The 17,783-nt window shown below is 36.8% G+C and overlaps 1 protein-coding gene across 2 annotated transcripts in view; it reads left to right on the top strand.

The window, feature by feature from the left end:
• Positions 1 to 3,674: 3,674 nt before the first annotated feature.
• MYBPC3 (myosin binding protein C3) overlaps positions 3,675 to 17,783 on the top strand; it is a 62,186-nt gene continuing 48,077 nt past the window's right edge. For both annotated transcript variants that reach the window (XM_080345589.1, XM_080345588.1), the window contains exons 1-6: positions 3,675 to 4,006; positions 12,927 to 13,193; positions 15,680 to 15,775; positions 16,041 to 16,127; positions 16,235 to 16,383; positions 17,402 to 17,519. In XM_080345589.1, coding sequence (XP_080201715.1) covers positions 3,982 to 4,006; positions 12,927 to 13,193; positions 15,680 to 15,775; positions 16,041 to 16,127; positions 16,235 to 16,383; positions 17,402 to 17,519 — 742 coding nt within the window. In that variant the 5' untranslated portion in view covers positions 3,675 to 3,981. The remainder of the gene's footprint in view (positions 4,007 to 12,926; positions 13,194 to 15,679; positions 15,776 to 16,040; positions 16,128 to 16,234; positions 16,384 to 17,401; positions 17,520 to 17,783) is intronic.

Genomic DNA, 17,783 nt, shown 5'->3' with positions numbered 1-17,783 from the left:
CAATGCTGCCACCTGGTAACCAGAAATGTAATAGCAGAGAAAACATTCATTTTGCTCTGCCTTGAACATGCAGACACTATTTTAAATAACATTTAAAATCACAAAAGCTGCAAAGTTACAACTGGAATAGAATTCTTTCCCTGCATCAGATTAAATCATTCTTGTGGCTCTGTTTCATTGAGGGGAAGAAGTAACTCATACCCTCTCCAGATTAAACTTGATTCTAAATCCTGGAAAGTATCTACAGAGAATAACCAGCTAAGGGACTGACTCACCACAGTACTTGAATTAAATGTGCCTGATTTTGAGCACACAGTAGTCACAATAAAGTCTATGTTTAAAGTTATTCACGTCTCCAGTAGCTTACTGAATTAAAACTATACCACTAAATGTTCACAGAAAGAATCAAATCTACAGTGAGAAAGATATGGACTAGATAAAATGAAATCCTAAGAGAAGAGATCCAAAGAAAATAAGATGTCATAGATAGAGAATTGATTCATGAAAAGGAAAATGCTGCAACCACACTAAATAAGTATTTATTTAAACAGAGAAAAAAAAAAAAACCAAACAGATTAAAAGGTTGGGAAACATGAAATACATTGGGAAAAGGCTTCCACATGCTTATGAGAGTAGATAACTCTTTAAGTCTAAAACAGTTTCTAAATATCTGTGATAAATAAGCAGGAGAGAGTGCAAAACAGAAAAAAATTATTTACATGATCCCAGCAAGCATTGTTGAGATTAACTCCTGCAAACTGTACTCTCTCCATTAATAAACAAATGCAGAGTATATTTTCTAGCTTTTCTTTCTAATACACAGTGCAAATCCCTCATCTTATATATTTTTATATAGTTTTAGCAATCTGTTATCCTAGCATATTAGATTTTTTAGATTGGCATAAACTTCTTTCAAATTCCCTAGGAAATTATGGCTCATAGACAGTTATCGGGATACTACCCTCAAACAACACACCTTTAGAATTGAATCTAATGAATGACTGTATCTCCTTTGAATGGCAACACGGTTTCGATCATCCAAGAAATTTCCAGAGAAACATATTAACATAATTATTTTGCAAGACATGTAATGACAGGATGAACTCCCCCTTGCCATCAAAGTGATGGAAGTGACCTCTTACAGACATGTCGTCATCAGACATATATCTGACAGTTATACAGACAACTACCTGACAATAAAAAAGTGGGAAATAAAGGAAAATGCTTTTGTATATAACATCAGGTTTAAAACTGTTATAATGTAGGTTAATGTATATTTTGTCCTAAATAATTTGAGGTGCTGTGACAAGTATAAAAACCAACCAACATTCAGACACTGAACGGCAATTTCTGATCTCCCAGAACAAGAGGATATTCAAAAAAGTTGGAAAATTCTGAATCAGTAATACAATTCCAATTTTTACAATGTGTAAATGTGTATTGGAAAGTGTATTGGAATGTGTACTTCCAATGTGCATTGGAAAGTATTGAGTCCAAGGAGTTAATGTCATTTTAGAGATAAATGAGTATTTAGGTGAATCAATAATATTGAGAGTTCCAATAACTTAGAAGAAATAGTCAATATCTATTGGCATTCAGAACGAGTTATCTGTTAGATATGCATTATCCAACATTTAAGTATTGTAAAGTTCTCAGTTCTTGTTTTGAAGCACCTCCTACTGGACACTCACAGAGAACAAATACAGGCTTGGAGAATATGAAAAATACATGTCTGCATTTTCAAGATTTTTTAATAAAAGTATATATTTCCTTTAAACCCACACAAACGGGTCTAGTTCTGCTTACACTGTTTTAGTTAGTGGTAGTAAAGGCCTATCGTGCTAAGTGTAAAAACAGCTTCAAAACTGGACAATCTTTTGAATCCAAGTCAAACATTACATGTTAGTACACTACGTATTTTATCAAATCGAGAACCTCAGAACATAGCATATTGGCTTTCAGTAAAAATAATTATTTGCTAATAGGTGGGGGAGAAAGAATGAAGTAGTAAAACTAAGTTCTTTATGCAAAATGATCCCTGAGGAAGATTAGTATATTCTGATGGCAATTACAAGAGGATCATGTTTTAAAATAATGCAGAAGTGACTTCTAGTCAGCTAATTTTCGTTGTAAGCATTATTTCAAGGACACGTACTAGAGAGGCAACTAAGTTGAGAAGAAGCATGGCTCTGATCACAGTCTGCAGATTAATTTTCTTTCTCCATATCAGTCTGTGGTAACTCTGCCTCTTGTGATCTCTATTGTCTAAGGCTGCAGGGAGACAACTCTGTTCCCAGAAGGGATCTGGATGCAGTTCCAACAGGGTGTTGAGGATCAGCTCTGAAGAGGGAGTTAACGGCAGCTCTCTAGTAGGGAGAAACATTTAAGAGGAATATTGATCCTCAGTAGTTAAGTGACAGATTTTTCACACCCTGGGACCCAAGTCCTTTGAAAGAGTTCAAGCTAAAGCAAAGAGCTGAGATTTCCTGGCTCCCAGTGAAATGTCTCAGGCACAGGATAATAGGTCAAATACATATCATGCTAACTTGTGCTCCACCAGAAACAGAGGCAGTGGAAAATGTACATAAGTCACATCCTGCCCATCTTCCTCACTCATATGTAAAAAATTCCTTCAGGGAAAGGAGAAGAAGTATTTGGTCCAAAATCAGGAAAGGTAGCAGCAGTCGTTCTTGCATGTTGACATTTGTCCCACCAGTTTACCCAGAGAGTCAGACGTGAAAGACACAAAGCACAATGACTGATGGGCTGCATGCACACTCATCTATTCTGAGCTTCCTGCCAAGAGCAGAAATCCTTTAGACTGAGGTTTTTACAGGCTTGTAAAACTGGAAAAACTGAAGGCCACTTTTTTTTTTTTCATTATTTTTTTAATACTAGTAGTAGCTAAAATGTGCTCAATGCTTGGCCTACAGAGTTTCTCTGATAAAGCTCAAAACTCAAAATGCAACAGACAAAAGTGACAGGACATGGATATACAACCATTTCAATAAAAGAGTGATTGTCCACAGTTACTATTTTGACATATGCTAAATGTATGAATAAATAAGAAGCAATGACTGAAGCATGAAATGGCAATACCAGAGTAATTTTCTAGTGAGATTTCCCTCAGATCTTTTCTATATAATTAAGCAAAAATAAAACTTCTAGAGGCATCAAAGAGAACATTGCAACTATTTTTTAAATGGCACTTCAAGGAAAAAAAATAAAAGACTTACTAGTTTTCAAGAAATATGTACTGCGGATTGAGTGGGTGGATGGGGAGGGAGGTCTGATACTATTTAAGTAGTGTAATGCTTTTTAGTTGTGACTGCAAATGTCAGTAATGTCTAAGTGTCACTGAAAAACAAAGTTCTTTCCTGAATGTCCACATTTAGTTCTACAAACACAATCTTTGATAGAAGAGGAAAAAAAAAAAAGAAAGAAAGAAACAATAAAAAAGCTGTTTGAGGGCCTGTTCAGTTCTGACTAAATTATAACAATAATAAAGACTGAAATAGGTAGCAAGAATGCAAGCAGATACATAGAATAAGTACAGAACCAGCATACAGGAAATGTAACTATCATATCTAGTTTGCTGAATGTGCCATAAACATGGCAGTGTAGGAATTCTTAAACCATTACGTATGTGAAGCTGGAAAATGTACTGTATGCACGTGCCACATCAGATTGTGCTCTGGTTTGTACCAACAGATCAGTGGTAGCCAGTCTTGGGTGGTTTGAGCTCTCTGGCTCCTGGAACTTGGCTATATTTATCCCAGCTGATGTCGCCTGTCAAGTGTGCCCTGCTGTCGATAAGGTGCCGTAGTTGACAACAGTGGAGGACCAAGGGGGAGGAGCAGGATGGGGGCTTCCACCAAGTATTTCTTTAGGGGGTTTCAAAAGCCCTGCAGTCTCATTCCTGTTTAGCTCGGACCCTGCTTTCCAGATACAACTGGGAGCTTCATCAAAAACATAGTGAAGATGCCAGAGCCTGTAAAGAAAACAGGTAAGGAACATAACTGAGAGACAAAAGCTAAAACCAGCTTGACAGAGAAAAATGTAAGTGGCTTTTGCATGCTAGAGAAAAGGAAAGAAAAGAAGAAAAAAAAAAAAAAGAAAAAAAAAAGAGGAAAAATAAACAATATTTGATGAAGTTATAAATGTAAGAGCTGTTGAGTGATCTTGCAGAGAAATCAGTAACTAGTTTGGCAACCCTCAGCCACAGAATTTTCTCAAGACATTTTGGATGAGGAAAGAATAAAGGTGAAATGCATTTAATTCTCAGATTCTTTTTGTTACTCACTTCCTTACCCAATCGTCTTTAGGACTCTGAAAAAAGCTTGCAGTCTCTCTCTTGAGCAGTTAGGCAATATAAACCTCTCCTGGTTTGGTTTGGTTTGGTTTAGTTTGGTTTTTGCTGATACTTTTGAGGAAGTGTAAGCAGAAAATTTTGATGGTATTTGTTGCTAGTGAAATCTCTGTGAAAATGAAAGCGAATAGCACCTGGTTCAGAGCTTATTCTTTCTAGTTCTTCCAGTCAGTGACAGTAGAGCTCTAGCAAAAAAGAAGACATTGTACTGTAAAGAATATATGCATATTTCTTTTTAGTCACCCTCGTCCATTCTTTCCCCTTGAGCCAGAAGATAACTAGTCATTTTCAGAAAGCCAAGGTCACAGAGCCTTGTGCAAGTCCTGCCCCACTAGAAAAATATCAGGAAAATATTTCAGATTTAGGAAAGTTCTAATCTAAAATTGAGAAACAATCACTCAGAGGCTGCCCACATAGGAAAGAAGGGGAGGCCTAGGATGGGCTGAAAGGTGCAATGAATCTGTCTGAAAAGGAGGAAGAGAGCCTGGGAAGCAGAGGTGGGGAGAATTTAGCCTCAGAACACCTGTGTGTGGGTAGAGGAAGACATCTCAGAAGCACTTGGTGTCCACAATCAAGTTTGGACAAAAAGTTGTCAAAAGCTGAAGTTCCAATTATTTGAAAAGTGCGCACACATCCAATCTGCAAGGTTGGAGAACATGGTACGGTACTAAATCTGGAATTCTTTTAAATCTCTTACTTCACTGATGCCAATGTATGCCCAGAATCACTACTATCTGAATGCACAGTACAAGATGCACACTTTTTTATTAATGTACTGTTTCCAAAGTTGGTCAGTAATAGCTATTGACACTTATTAATGTAGGCCTTTGTGCTTTGCAAAGGGCTGAACAGGCATCAGTCTCCTGTCAGGCTGGTCAGTGGAAAAATCTCCTGTGGTCACCACAGCAAAAGAAGAATAAGTTTTTAAGAACTTTCATTTTGGCCAAAATATTTGGAATCAGCCAGAGCACAAATCCAGCCTGCATCTCCCATTAAAAACTGAAAAGCACCAAAGCAAGATTAACTCCAACAAGATTATTTATGTTCCCTCTATATGATAACTCTAAAGCAACAGTGGTGTCACCAACCCTTCAATTTTATCACAATGCACAATTTTGGCCCATCATTTGATGTGATTAAAGCTGCAGTTACTGAAATCAGCTAGATATAGAATTATAAATTAGAATTATATATTATATATATAAAAAAGTTTGTGCCAGAACTTGTAATTGTAGATAAATGCTTGAAAAAGATAAGCTGTAAAGGTTCAGCCATCACCCAAAATATAAGACAGTCATAATCATTTTCTATTTTTGGAGTAATGTGATTTTTGAGATTTATTGAAGTGTCTAATGCTTGTGACTGACAATGCTTACAAAAAGAAATATGATGGAACTTGCAAATTTGACAGTGTGATAACCAAGCCATTGTGGCTTTTGATTTCTAATGGTTTAACTGCCTATAACATTGCCAGTCTCCATGGATGAGAGGCGACTTCTCTGTTTGTGAAAATGCCAGCCTTTGCTAGCTAACAGTGAAACTCGGTTCCAGATTATTTATCTAGAGAAATCTAATAGGTGTCTAACATCAGAAGTCCTACACAAATCTTATGAACAAACCAGCCCAAACACTGTAATTATCACAGCAGGGAGAGGAAAAGCTCTTATTACCTACTCTGAGACAGAACCAGTCACATGCTCCATAACTTCTAGAGGAGATCTTCTCATTCTCCCAGGAGACATTAATCCCTTTGGTTTTCTCTTTCATGTTGTTTATATAGTTCAAGCCATTTCAAGATGGGATAATGTTGAGCATAATCTCAGGAGGGCTGAATAACCATCTAGCAATTCATATAAAGGAAAATGCTTCATGCCAGAGAATGATCGGAGATATTCTGCCTATATCTGCTGTTTTAACAAACCTCGTAACATGTAAAAACAAATAAACAAACAAACAACCCACAAAACCTGAAACAGTGAAGTAGATTTTCCAACAGACATTCTTTTACTTTAAAATGTATAGCTAAAATACTTCAGGACAAGGTACTACCCTAATTATTTACAGAATACCAAAAGAACTGTCATAGCTTTCCCGAAAATCTACATGATCAGCAAGAGGATTTAGATGACCCATAGCAATTAAGTGTCAGAGCAAATGATCAAACACAGAAAAACATCACTTTTTGGATGGTTCTGTTGCAGAAACTTTAGGTTCTTCTCCCTTTGATTTAAACATTTCACAATTAACCTCTGTTCAAAGGTTCGCTTTTTGGAAAATTTTGATTGACTTTTTTTTGTTGTGAGAATTCAGAAAAGTTAAAAAAAACCCAACCATTTCCCTAACAATATTTTGTGACATTAAGAGGAAACAGCTGACATTTTAAACACCACATTTACTAGATAAATGGGACTTAATGGGAAATGTGTGCATTACTAAATCTGGAAAAGGAGAAGTCTGGTATTACTCACCTTCTCTGAAAACCAGTCCATTTTTATTCACCTGTTTTATAGATTGAGGAGTCTAGATTTTGCAGTTCAGATTAGGAAATTTTAACGAGGGTTTATAAGTAACCTGGCTTGTAAGTACACAGAGGCTATTTGCATAATAATAATCAATGTTGCATAATGAAGAGTAGGCTGTACAATTTTAGTCTGAATATAAACTCATCATTTTACATTCGCAAGCACCTAGCACAATAAGGTACTGCTCCATGATAGTGAACTTCTGTGCTCTACAGTAATACAAAAATGAATAATAATAATTAATATGGATATATTTTCCTCTTTTGTGAGTTAAGATTCAAAGCAAGCTGAACATTACTTTTCTCATTTTACAGAAAGTATGATGGATGCAGAGAGAGAGAGGTGATTCTGTTAGTGAAACTATTCCTCGTCTATTGCTCATGTTACAAGAATTTACAATCTCAGCTGCTGAAGTAGGCAAGGAATGATAAGATTGAGCAGTTCAATAGCTTTTGGATCATGGAATGATTAAGCTTGTAATTGCAAGAAGCCACTTAGGTCCTGACCGAGGAATGCGTAGCATCTTTATATAGTTCCTCAGCAAGGAATTTACAAGCTCCATTACTAAGTCTCCTTATCCAGTTTGGCTTTTAACTCAATGGAAGAGCAAATGGTATAAAAGGAAAGCTGGATGCCAAGTGGAAGTACTAAAGGAAAGATAAATTTTCAACAAGAAGCCTTAACAAATTAAGGAATCTCAAGAGCTAATACTGCTTTCATAACATTGATTCAATACATTGGGCAGATACATATTTTAATACCAAGTGCAGAGAATGTGCGGTAAGATAACTCAGCTTTGTGGGAGAAAACCTGTGGCTCTGTTTTTTCTGATTATACTCATCATAGATTTCTGCTGTAGTCTGTAGCATGTGTGTTCAACTGGATACACTAGATTCTCCTGAAACATTTATACCTTTAACAGTTTTTCTTTCAGAAAGACAGAAATATCACTTGAAAGCCTTATCTAACACACATTCTCCCTAAGTGCTTATCTCCCTCTCCTCCATGTACATATCACTAATAATGAAAGATGAAGAGCTGAAGTCAGAGGATCACTTTGAAAAGTATGAAAAAAAAAGAAAAAGCTCTCCTCTATCACTCTATGTAGTTAAAAATCACTCTTGTGGAATCTATATTTCATCACTTTAATTTCAAATACTTCATGCATACTTTGAAATTCAGTGATTTTAGGAAAAGATTTTCACCTAATGTTTGTGATTCTTAACAAGCCAAACTATTTAGAGAATATGGCTAGGAATTTAAATTATTCCAGTTAGCTACACGTTTTTTAAATATACGTCTCATCTCCATTTTTTCTGACAAAAATCAAATAGGAATGTCTCTTCTAGCTTCTAATACTAAACTTTTCTCTTATTAGGGACATAACAGTCCTTAGTATCTATTTGCTAACAACATGATGCTGTACAAATACAACAGAGAAATAGTCTGCCTCAAAACACTGAAAAAGTAAAAACCTAGTAAATAGATAGTTCAACAAGAGAGCAAAGGAAACAATGATCAGTACAACAGATAGTAACCTGGGTATTAGCTTAGTCATTTTCTAGGTTTTTGCATAGGAGAGTATGAACAAGTTTTGAAACAAAGTAGTAATCTAGGTTGATGGTGGATGATAGAGGGAGATTGTTTCAAAGCAAGTCAGAAAGTAAGGGAGAAAGCATGAAGGTGCTAGTATGAAGATTTAATAAATGGCAGCAGTAGGAAGGCAGAACACTAGCTTTATTTATTTAGGGGAAAAGTGAAGGAAGCTGGTTTGGGAACTTAAATGATTTCATTCTCATATAGCTTTCTATTTCTTCAGCTTCCTGATTGAAAGACTAATTAATAAATTATTTTCAAAACACAGTGTGATCATGGATCTCCTAATAGAGCATTTTATTATTGATTAATGAAGCTGTAATTCATGTAACATACATAACTGTATGGCTGATGTGTACATCTTCAGGTGTTACAAGACTTTTAAAGGATGGGTACTGCATGCACAATCTGGTAGCAACAGCATTAGCCACCGAAAAGTTTTCTGCAAGACTATTGCAGACCACACGCAGCCTGCTTCCTCTTCTGCCTGGTGCAGAAATTTGCTGGTTTACATTACTCAGAAGTTATATGAAGTTCTTTGCATTATGGAAGCTAGAAGTTATTAAGAAGGTCTGAGATATGAGAAGTCCTGAATAAAAGGTTAGTACAAAGTGGCTCTGGCCTCATTTTCTTTCATTAGCTCCACATCTCTCTTCTCACCCCATGTTAACTCCCCACAGCAATTCCAGTTCCATCCCCACAAAACAGACAGACAGACAGACAGACAGACACACACACACACACAGAGCACCTATTGCTCTCCTTTCCTCCAATAATTCCTGTCACCAGCAGCACTGGTAACTCACGTGCGTCTCTGCCCTCTCCCCAGAACTGCTACAGTATGTTAGTACTAATGTCACCTTTCTCTTCTCTTGTGCAGGGTGGGTTAGAATTCACTGGGAAGCACAGAGTTAACAAAGTGGGTGGCAGAGGACATGGGCTACTTGGCTGTCAGGTGCCCCAGCCCAGTGGCTCCTAAGTGCATGTTCCACGGGAGTCTGGATAAGCATGTGATGGTGCCTGAGATCAGTCAGTGCCTGACAGGCACAAGAGCTGTAAGACATTCCACAACATCACATGAGAGGTGTCACAGTCATTGGGTTTTCCACAGCCTGATGGTGGTGGTCATATCCAAGAGTGTTTTGAGTATGGAGTGGATATATGGAACTCAGAGGGGCGTATCTGGGCAGAAGCCAAATGCTAAAGTGAGAGAGATTGCCAGATGGAGAAAGTGTTTCTGATAAAGGCAGGGAAAAGTGAGGCTCTCGGGGGAGACAAGTTCTGGATGGTGGTGTTTAGGAACATTCTTAATGAGGAAATAGCTGGATTAGATTGGTATAGCTGCATAAGAAAAAATCTGCTGGTGAATTTGGCTTTATGTGTTACTTAAAGTAGCAGCCACAATGAAGGAGACCAGGAATAGCTGCTCTCTCACTTCTTTTCCTTCTGTTAAGCAGCTCGTTTTCCCCCAGAAGGGAAAATGACATTATTCTCTTCACATGCTTGTTCAGCAATCTCTCTTCTGCATCAAAGTAATTTCCTGTAAAATCTGCAGCTGTACATCGCTACTTTTCCTTTGCAAATATGAATAATGAAAGATCAAAGGGAATACAGTTTAATACAGAGAGACACTACTTTGGCCACCACCACCCACTGACACTGAATCTCAAATGAAGTAAAATGACTCTTAAAATCTCCTTTACCTGTGAAAAAGTGGGTTCTCAGCAACTGTTCTTGCAGGCCTTTATTCTCTTGGGAGATTATGTGCTTTTCCAATTTTATGCTTTAGTGGAATTATTCATAATCATTTTATGTTGAGGCTGAAATGAGTCTTTTGGCAGGAAAGGGAGAGAGAGGGGAAAAAAAAAAAAAAAAAAAGATACTTACTTGTAAACTTCTACATATTTATATACATTTCCCAACAGTCAGAAATATTATGTGGTCGTGGAGATTTCTCACTGTGCATGTAGTTCTGGCCAACGATCTGCTTTTGTTGAGTCATCTGAAGTAAATGTAAGAAACCTAATCACTTTGCAGGGTGTGAAGCAGATCAGAGAGTTACTTCCAAGTATGCACCTATTGAAACCCTGCCACTTGTAGGCTGGAACCTTTACAGGCCACATTGCTGTTAAGTAATTAATATATTTATAGATTCTTTTGTGCTTAAATAGAAGAGTGATGATGATAGCACTCAGAGACAAAAAACATGCCTCTTAGTTGCTTTATCTCTAGCGTCACAGGGAGGGGAGCCAGATAGCAGGTATTTCAGGAGTGGGTTCCAGAACTGACCTGGCTCTCTCCTGTGGGGTAGCCTGGGCACCTTTACATGACTTTCGAATTATGTACATCTAACCCGCAGTCTACAATAACTCTTCTGCAGTTATTCACAGTACATTGCATCAAAGTATACTCTGCTGTGTTATTTACTGAAGTGCAATACTCTATCAGAAGATGTATAACTGGTAATATGCATTTGAGTATTATGTTGTAATATAGAGCCGTATATTCTACACAGTACTACATTCTGTTTAAGAACAATTATACCACTTACAGGCCTGAGGTTAGAAAAACCTTAAATAAAAGCACACAGGAACATTTTACTCCCAGAGGAAGTGGAAGAAAAGCATGAAGAGGAATACAAGAGAAGGCCAGTCAAGGCTCCTATAGGCTCAGTACAAACCAAAATTGTTTTTTCATCAAATATATAAGGGCGGGGGGGAGGGAAGGAAAAAATAAAGAGAAAAATGTAATTTTGGTAGTAGTGGTGTTGTTTTTCTATATATAACAGAGAGGCAAAATACGATACATACTAAATGCTTAAAGTGTTTGTAATTGATACTTTAATTGATGTTTAAGCAGCTTTGAATCCTTTGCAAAACAATGCAAGAAATGTGGCCTGTATTATGACTAAAGCCCAAAGGTCATCAGATGAAATCTTTGCAGAGGTAACTCCACTGAGGTAAATTAATTTATATATGCTGTAGGAACAGAGATTTTGTGCAATGAACAGATGGTATTATTAGTAATATACCATTTATACTAACTAAAGCACCTGTTTGAGCATGAGTATAAACTAGTTATTTTAAAATATTTCTAATTCATGTTCCCTTCATTTTTATGAAGCAGAATCAAAAGTTTAAAGCTAATTATAAGCATTGTTGTGGTGTTTAGAATAGTTCTTGTTGCTACCAATGTAAAAGAGCCATAGACAATTTGCCACAGAGGTGACAGATACAATTAAATGTGATGGAATTACTAATACTTTATAAAAGCATGATTATGTAGGGGTAAGTCAATTAAAAAATTGACATAATTATGCACAAAAACCACTCAGTGCATGAATCAGAATGTTAATTACTGGTATTTTTATCCAAGAACATAGCTCATGGCAATGAGCAAAGAAATAACAGATTTCGTTAAGACCAAAACATGAGCACAAAATGAAAAACTTAATTCAAAATAAAGGTGAAGACATCTAAATAAATAAATCAGGGCAAATAAATTAGTAAAATAAGTTACCTTATTAAAATCTAATCTTAAAAAAGATTAGGATACTCATGTACCAAAATCACAATAAACTGCTTGCTTTCCAAATTCTTGTCTATTGTGCTACTTTGATTATATATGAAACAAACCAGAAAATTTGGTTTATGCTTGTTCACACCATATATTGATAATTTAATTTATTTTCATTATGTGCATCATAAGTGCTTCTTGACACAGAGGAAATATTTTGATCCACGTTATAATTAATTAGAAAACTAGTTGTTGTAGAGTGCTACATAGGCAAGTACTTTAACTTTTAATGCTGAACTAAACATTTGAATGCAAATAGCAATTTATATCCTTTTAGCTGGATGAAATTACAAGGGCCATCATAGGAATGTGCATCCCTTTCCACTAAAGCCTTCATCAGTCAAAACAGAAGGAATAAAAATGAACCATTAATTTATTGTGGTATATTAGGATACAGGTTACTGCACAAACTGCAGTTTTGTTGGAGAAACAGATCCTGATCCTGTTCAATAACTGCATTAAGCAACTGTTAGGACAGAATTAATATGTCTAAATAAAACTGCATGACAAATTCATGTAGGTAGCTTGATATGTAAGAATACATATCATACCATCTTGTCATATCAGAACATTCACTTATGAAAAATCAGAGTTCATTATGGGGGAAAGAGGAAGATGGACAGTGAGATGCATTTGTTATCCATTCCATTTTATTTCATGACAATATGGAGAAGATATGACATCTTAGAACTTGATAAACACAAAGACAATTCCACAACTTCTCTGTGGAAAGTGTTGTAATTTATATCTTGCATGGGCAGATGGGAGAGAAAGGAGACAGCTGTTGCAGCCACAACAGCTGACTACACCAGATATGCCACAATTGCAAAACAGATTCTAGCGAGCCCTCTCTCTTTTTTTAGTTTCTGCATTTACCAAGAAGCCGAAGACAACAGAGGTGACAGCCGGAAGCACAGCTGTGTTTGAAGCAGAGACAGAAAAAGCCGGCATCAAGGTGAAGTGGCAGCGAGCTGGCACGGAAATTGCTGAAAGTGAGAAATACATCATCAAGGCAGAAGGAAACAAGCACTCACTGACAATCAATAATGTAGGAAAAGAAGATGATGTGACCTATGCTGTAATAGCTGGAACTTCAAAGGTCAAATTTGAACTCAAGGTCAAGGAACCAGGTACAGCATTTCCTAAGCAATTCTGATTTCATCAGTATTTCCAGTCCCACGCAAACTTCATGAATGAGGTCCAAGGAAATCACCCTAACTTAACACTGTAAAATTTCTCCACCTGCAATACATCTGTTTTGCCCAGTTATTGGAAGCTACCCTTGCTGTGGCTAAGACACCCATTTCCAGATATCAGAAGTCCACACAGTGGAAATCTCGATATACATCTTCAGAATCCTCTGTCGAGCTTTTCAACTTAACTACTGAAAACCAAAGCAAAGCTGGTGTAATATAATCTGACCTAAACTATGATGGCTACATTTTAGGACTGATTTTTCTTTTAATTATTATTTTATTTAAACACAAAATCAAAACAATCAACAAAAAAAATTACAAGTTGTGCTATAATGTTTCTAGGAGTTCATACATTCCAAAAAATGTATCTAAATCACCTGCTAATAAAAATATATATTTCAAGAGAGACTTGAATACAAAGAGTAACCTTAGTAATACTTTTATATCACCTGGTTTTACTGCCTCTGTATGCATTAAAGGATCAGTTAGATGAGAAACTGAAAAACTTCCACAGGCTTTTCCTGGGAAAAACTGTAGAGTCAAATTCTCTAGAATATGCTTATGAAAAAATGTCTGAAGATGCTGAGGATAGATGAAATAATTCATTTTTTGAAACATTTTGACCTTCTCGATCCTTTTTTTCCCCTCCAAAATGGTCCCCATTTACCACTTCTGGTATTTAAATTTTCCCTTTTTATTTTGTTGAAAAATCTTAAACTCAGTCTGCTTTTATCACCTCCTCACCTTTGCTATCATTGTTTATTCCAGCAACATGGTGGTAGTGAGATCTGGTCAGATGAAAAGACACCAGTGAATATTTAACAGGAGTCAAGACATCCTGTTCCAGATGAAAGAAAGCGCATGGCAGGTTATGAGGAAGGGGAAATCCTAGTATGGATTAGGAAAATTTAACAGCAGCCAAAGCATATACAAGTATGACAGGTACATACTATACTAGTTAGATCTTCTTCGTGGTGTTTCAGGTTAGTTGCAGGTAAAGCCTGCTGCAGGCAGACAGCCTACAAATAACTTAATAATACGAATAACTTAATAATAACTTACCTAATTTGGAAGCGTAATAATTACCTAAAAACACCTTTGATGTGGGGATGAAGATATCAGGATGCCAATGGAGAGATAATTTTCCTGTATACATTACATATTGGTGCCTCAAAATGAGCCTTTTCTAAACCTACACATCCAAGTTACGGGAGCATCTACACTACGTTAGAATAAGGTTTAGTTCTTTCCCGTAAAAAATGAGTTAAAATTTATTTAGACAAGATCCAATGGGATACCGTCGAACAACAAAAGTGGCAGAATTTGATAATTAAGTATTAAATAATACAGATCTAAATTCACATTGTTTTCTTCCAAGACACAAATACAGTTAGGGTAAAAACTATAAAGTTCCTGAGAGGGGGGCTGACTCATGTTCATATGTTCACAGATACTGTCTTGTTTTTCAGATCTTACTAAGATTAGATTGTTAAAAAGTAGCTGGATTTCCCATCATTATTTTCACAAACAATAATAATTTCAGCTCTTTGTAATTAAAAAATGGGATTCCTAACCTGCCTAGACACAGCCACCACCCTTTGTGACAAAGGACCCACTCAAGTTATTCATCAGGTGGCCAGAAATCTTTAGTGGAAAAAACGCTGCAGATAGCTGGGAAACTGCACATGAGACTTGCACGAGAGGTAGGAAAGGCCCTCTGGATGTGGCTCCACTACCTATGGAAAGAAAAATCCTCTGCAACTGATATGTTTCAAGAAATTCTACCTCCCTCCATCTGCCCCAGTTACTCACTCCTACTCCCTTTTCATACACTTCTGACTTCTCCATTGTGCCAAATGCATTTGCCTGAATTTGCCTGTGAGGTCATGGTTTAATTGAGAGGCTATAAACTTCTATGAGCCAGGGGAAGAAATCATAGATGGAGTTTTAAAATACTTTCTCCATATTGATTACTATCAGTGTCTAGAGCTTTTTCCAAGCTGCACATAGCAACAGCATTTGGAAAATTATATTCCAACAGCAGTGTTAAACAAAATCTCATGAATAGGCGAATTGTTTACAAAAATAATAATTGCATCATTTTTCATTATCTTTTCTACGTAGACCACTGAAGTTAACATCAAACAACAGTGTTATTCAGCTGACAAGTTTCTACACATCAAGACTATAGAATTTAAAAACTCAGGCATCAGTTATTTTGAAGCTCAACAAAAGAAAAAGCCTCATCATACAGCTTCAGCTGGCCCCTTTTCCTTCCAGCACATCCTCTAATTCTAGAAAACCACAGCTAATCTGTCTGTGTTTCCTAACATATATTAAAAGCTGTTATTTTGTAAAATTTCTTCAGAAAGGAAGTAAAAACATTCCTTTCTCTAATATTGGCTTACATTCATTTCCAGAAAAGAGTGAGACAGTCACTCCTGCTGAAGCTGCTCCAGCCCCAGCTGCCCCAGAGTTGCCGGCTCCACCAGTGGAAAGCAGCCAAAACACAGAAGGTAACAGGGAACTAACACCTTTCTCTTGTCTGGTTCATTAATCAAAGTGAAGAACAGGAACAGGGAGTCCTTGGAGTCAGTGAGGTAGAGACAATAGCTGAAAGCTGACCACTGGTGATGAATGACAGAAAATAAAGAATAAGGAATCTGAGAGGCAGAAGCAACACATTGAGATATTTTGAAATGACTTATCAAATTCTTTATATAGCCTGTAACAGATGCTGATGCAGAAAGTTCCAGCTAGTAACTCTGAGGTTTATTTCAGTTGCATCTCCTGGGACTCAACCAGAAGAGCCTCTGGACCCTATTGGGCTCTTTGTGACACGACCTCAGGATGGAGAAGTTACTGTTGGTGAGTAAAAAATGTGAGTCAAGTGGTGTTTGTAAACTGTACCTGTTGCTTAACTATTGAGCTTAAATAATGTTCATAATTTTATTTTACCCTACTTCCCTCACAAGGCGGAAACATCACGTTCACTGCCAAAGTGGCAGGCGAGAGCCTGCTGAAGAAACCATCAGTGAAATGGTTCAAAGGAAAGTGGATGGACCTGGGAAGCAAAGTGGGGCAACATCTCCAGCTACATGACAGTTATGATCGAAATAACAAGGTACAATCAGCAGAGTAAAGTTCTCAGTCTTCTAGATACTAATCTTCTAGATACTAATCTAGATACTAATCTGGGGAAAATATAAGATAACATAGGAATGTTTTCATATTAAGGTACACAAAGCTACACACAATGCTATATACTTATGCATAGAACTCTGTTTTGACCATGCAGACAGGAGATAAGCACCAGATACAGACTCTTGCATACTTTATCTATGATGAAATGAGACAATGTCTGGAGCACCAGGGCAGAAATTTTGCAGTATCTACAGCTGCATTCCCACCATCTTCCTCTCAAGTAACCAATACTCACTATATTCAAGAAAAACAAACAAACAAACAAACAAAACAACAACAACAACAACAAATCAGACAGATATTTAAGTATGGTCTATCTTTGTTTTCATACACGAAGAATTCAGCTATTAGTGTTTGAACCTATTCTTCTCTTGCATCTGTCTACTTTAAATAGCTAAGATCCATTTTTACCACAAATGGGTTGAAAGATAGACAAGCAGGAATACAAGAGAGTCTGTACCAGGATTTCTCATCCTGGGTGGTATGTGAAACGCTACCACCCTCTCCTGGATGGAACAGAACAGACTTGTTCACATTAGCCACTCCTTTTGCTGATTTTTTAAATGTCCTGTATACATCCTGCGTAAACACTGCACTTGTTTAATGAATGCTCTGTTCCTGATTCCAATGTACATGGAATTACTGTATATGATGGCTGCACACACCAGTACACCAGCATAGTTTGCTAATATAACATTGTATCATCTGTCAGACCATTACTAATACTCTTTAGCTGTTCCTACAGAATTGGGGGATATATGTAATTTTTACAACAGTAATGAGTTACATGTTCAGGAAGTTCTTAATTCTAGAACAACATAGAGGCATGTTTCATCCCTCATCTATTTCTCTCCATGCCTTAATATGCTGCATTCTATCTCTCTCTTTCATCGTTACATTTTCTAACTTATGAATTGTATCACTGCTGTCTATTCTAGGTGTACACCTTTGAAATGGAAATCATAGAAGCAAACATGACTTTTGCAGGAGGGTACAGATGTGAGGTGTCTACCAAGGACAAGTTTGATAGTTCTAATTTCAATCTGATCGTCAATGGTAAGATGAATTCCTGCCACCTTGTTTCTTCATTTTTTTTTTCACCCCGATATGCCCACTGACAATTCATTTTGGTACACAGTAGCTACTAGGCAAGCAGAGATCTGAAGTATAGACCCAAAGAGCTACAGGTACACTTAGAGAGGCTCACAGATGAGGACTGGAATCGGTTGGCAGAGACACAGAGCACTAAAATCACACTTAGATGTCATTCAAGTCAGAACTATGATGCTCTTAAAGAAAGCACACAGAAAGGCAAAAATC

Source organism: Nesoenas mayeri, assembly GCF_963082525.1.
Source record: "Nesoenas mayeri genome assembly, chromosome: 5".
In the NCBI taxonomy this organism is placed as follows: Eukaryota; Metazoa; Chordata; class Aves; order Columbiformes; family Columbidae; genus Nesoenas; species Nesoenas mayeri.
This window is presented reverse-complemented; position numbering and strand designations above follow the sequence as displayed.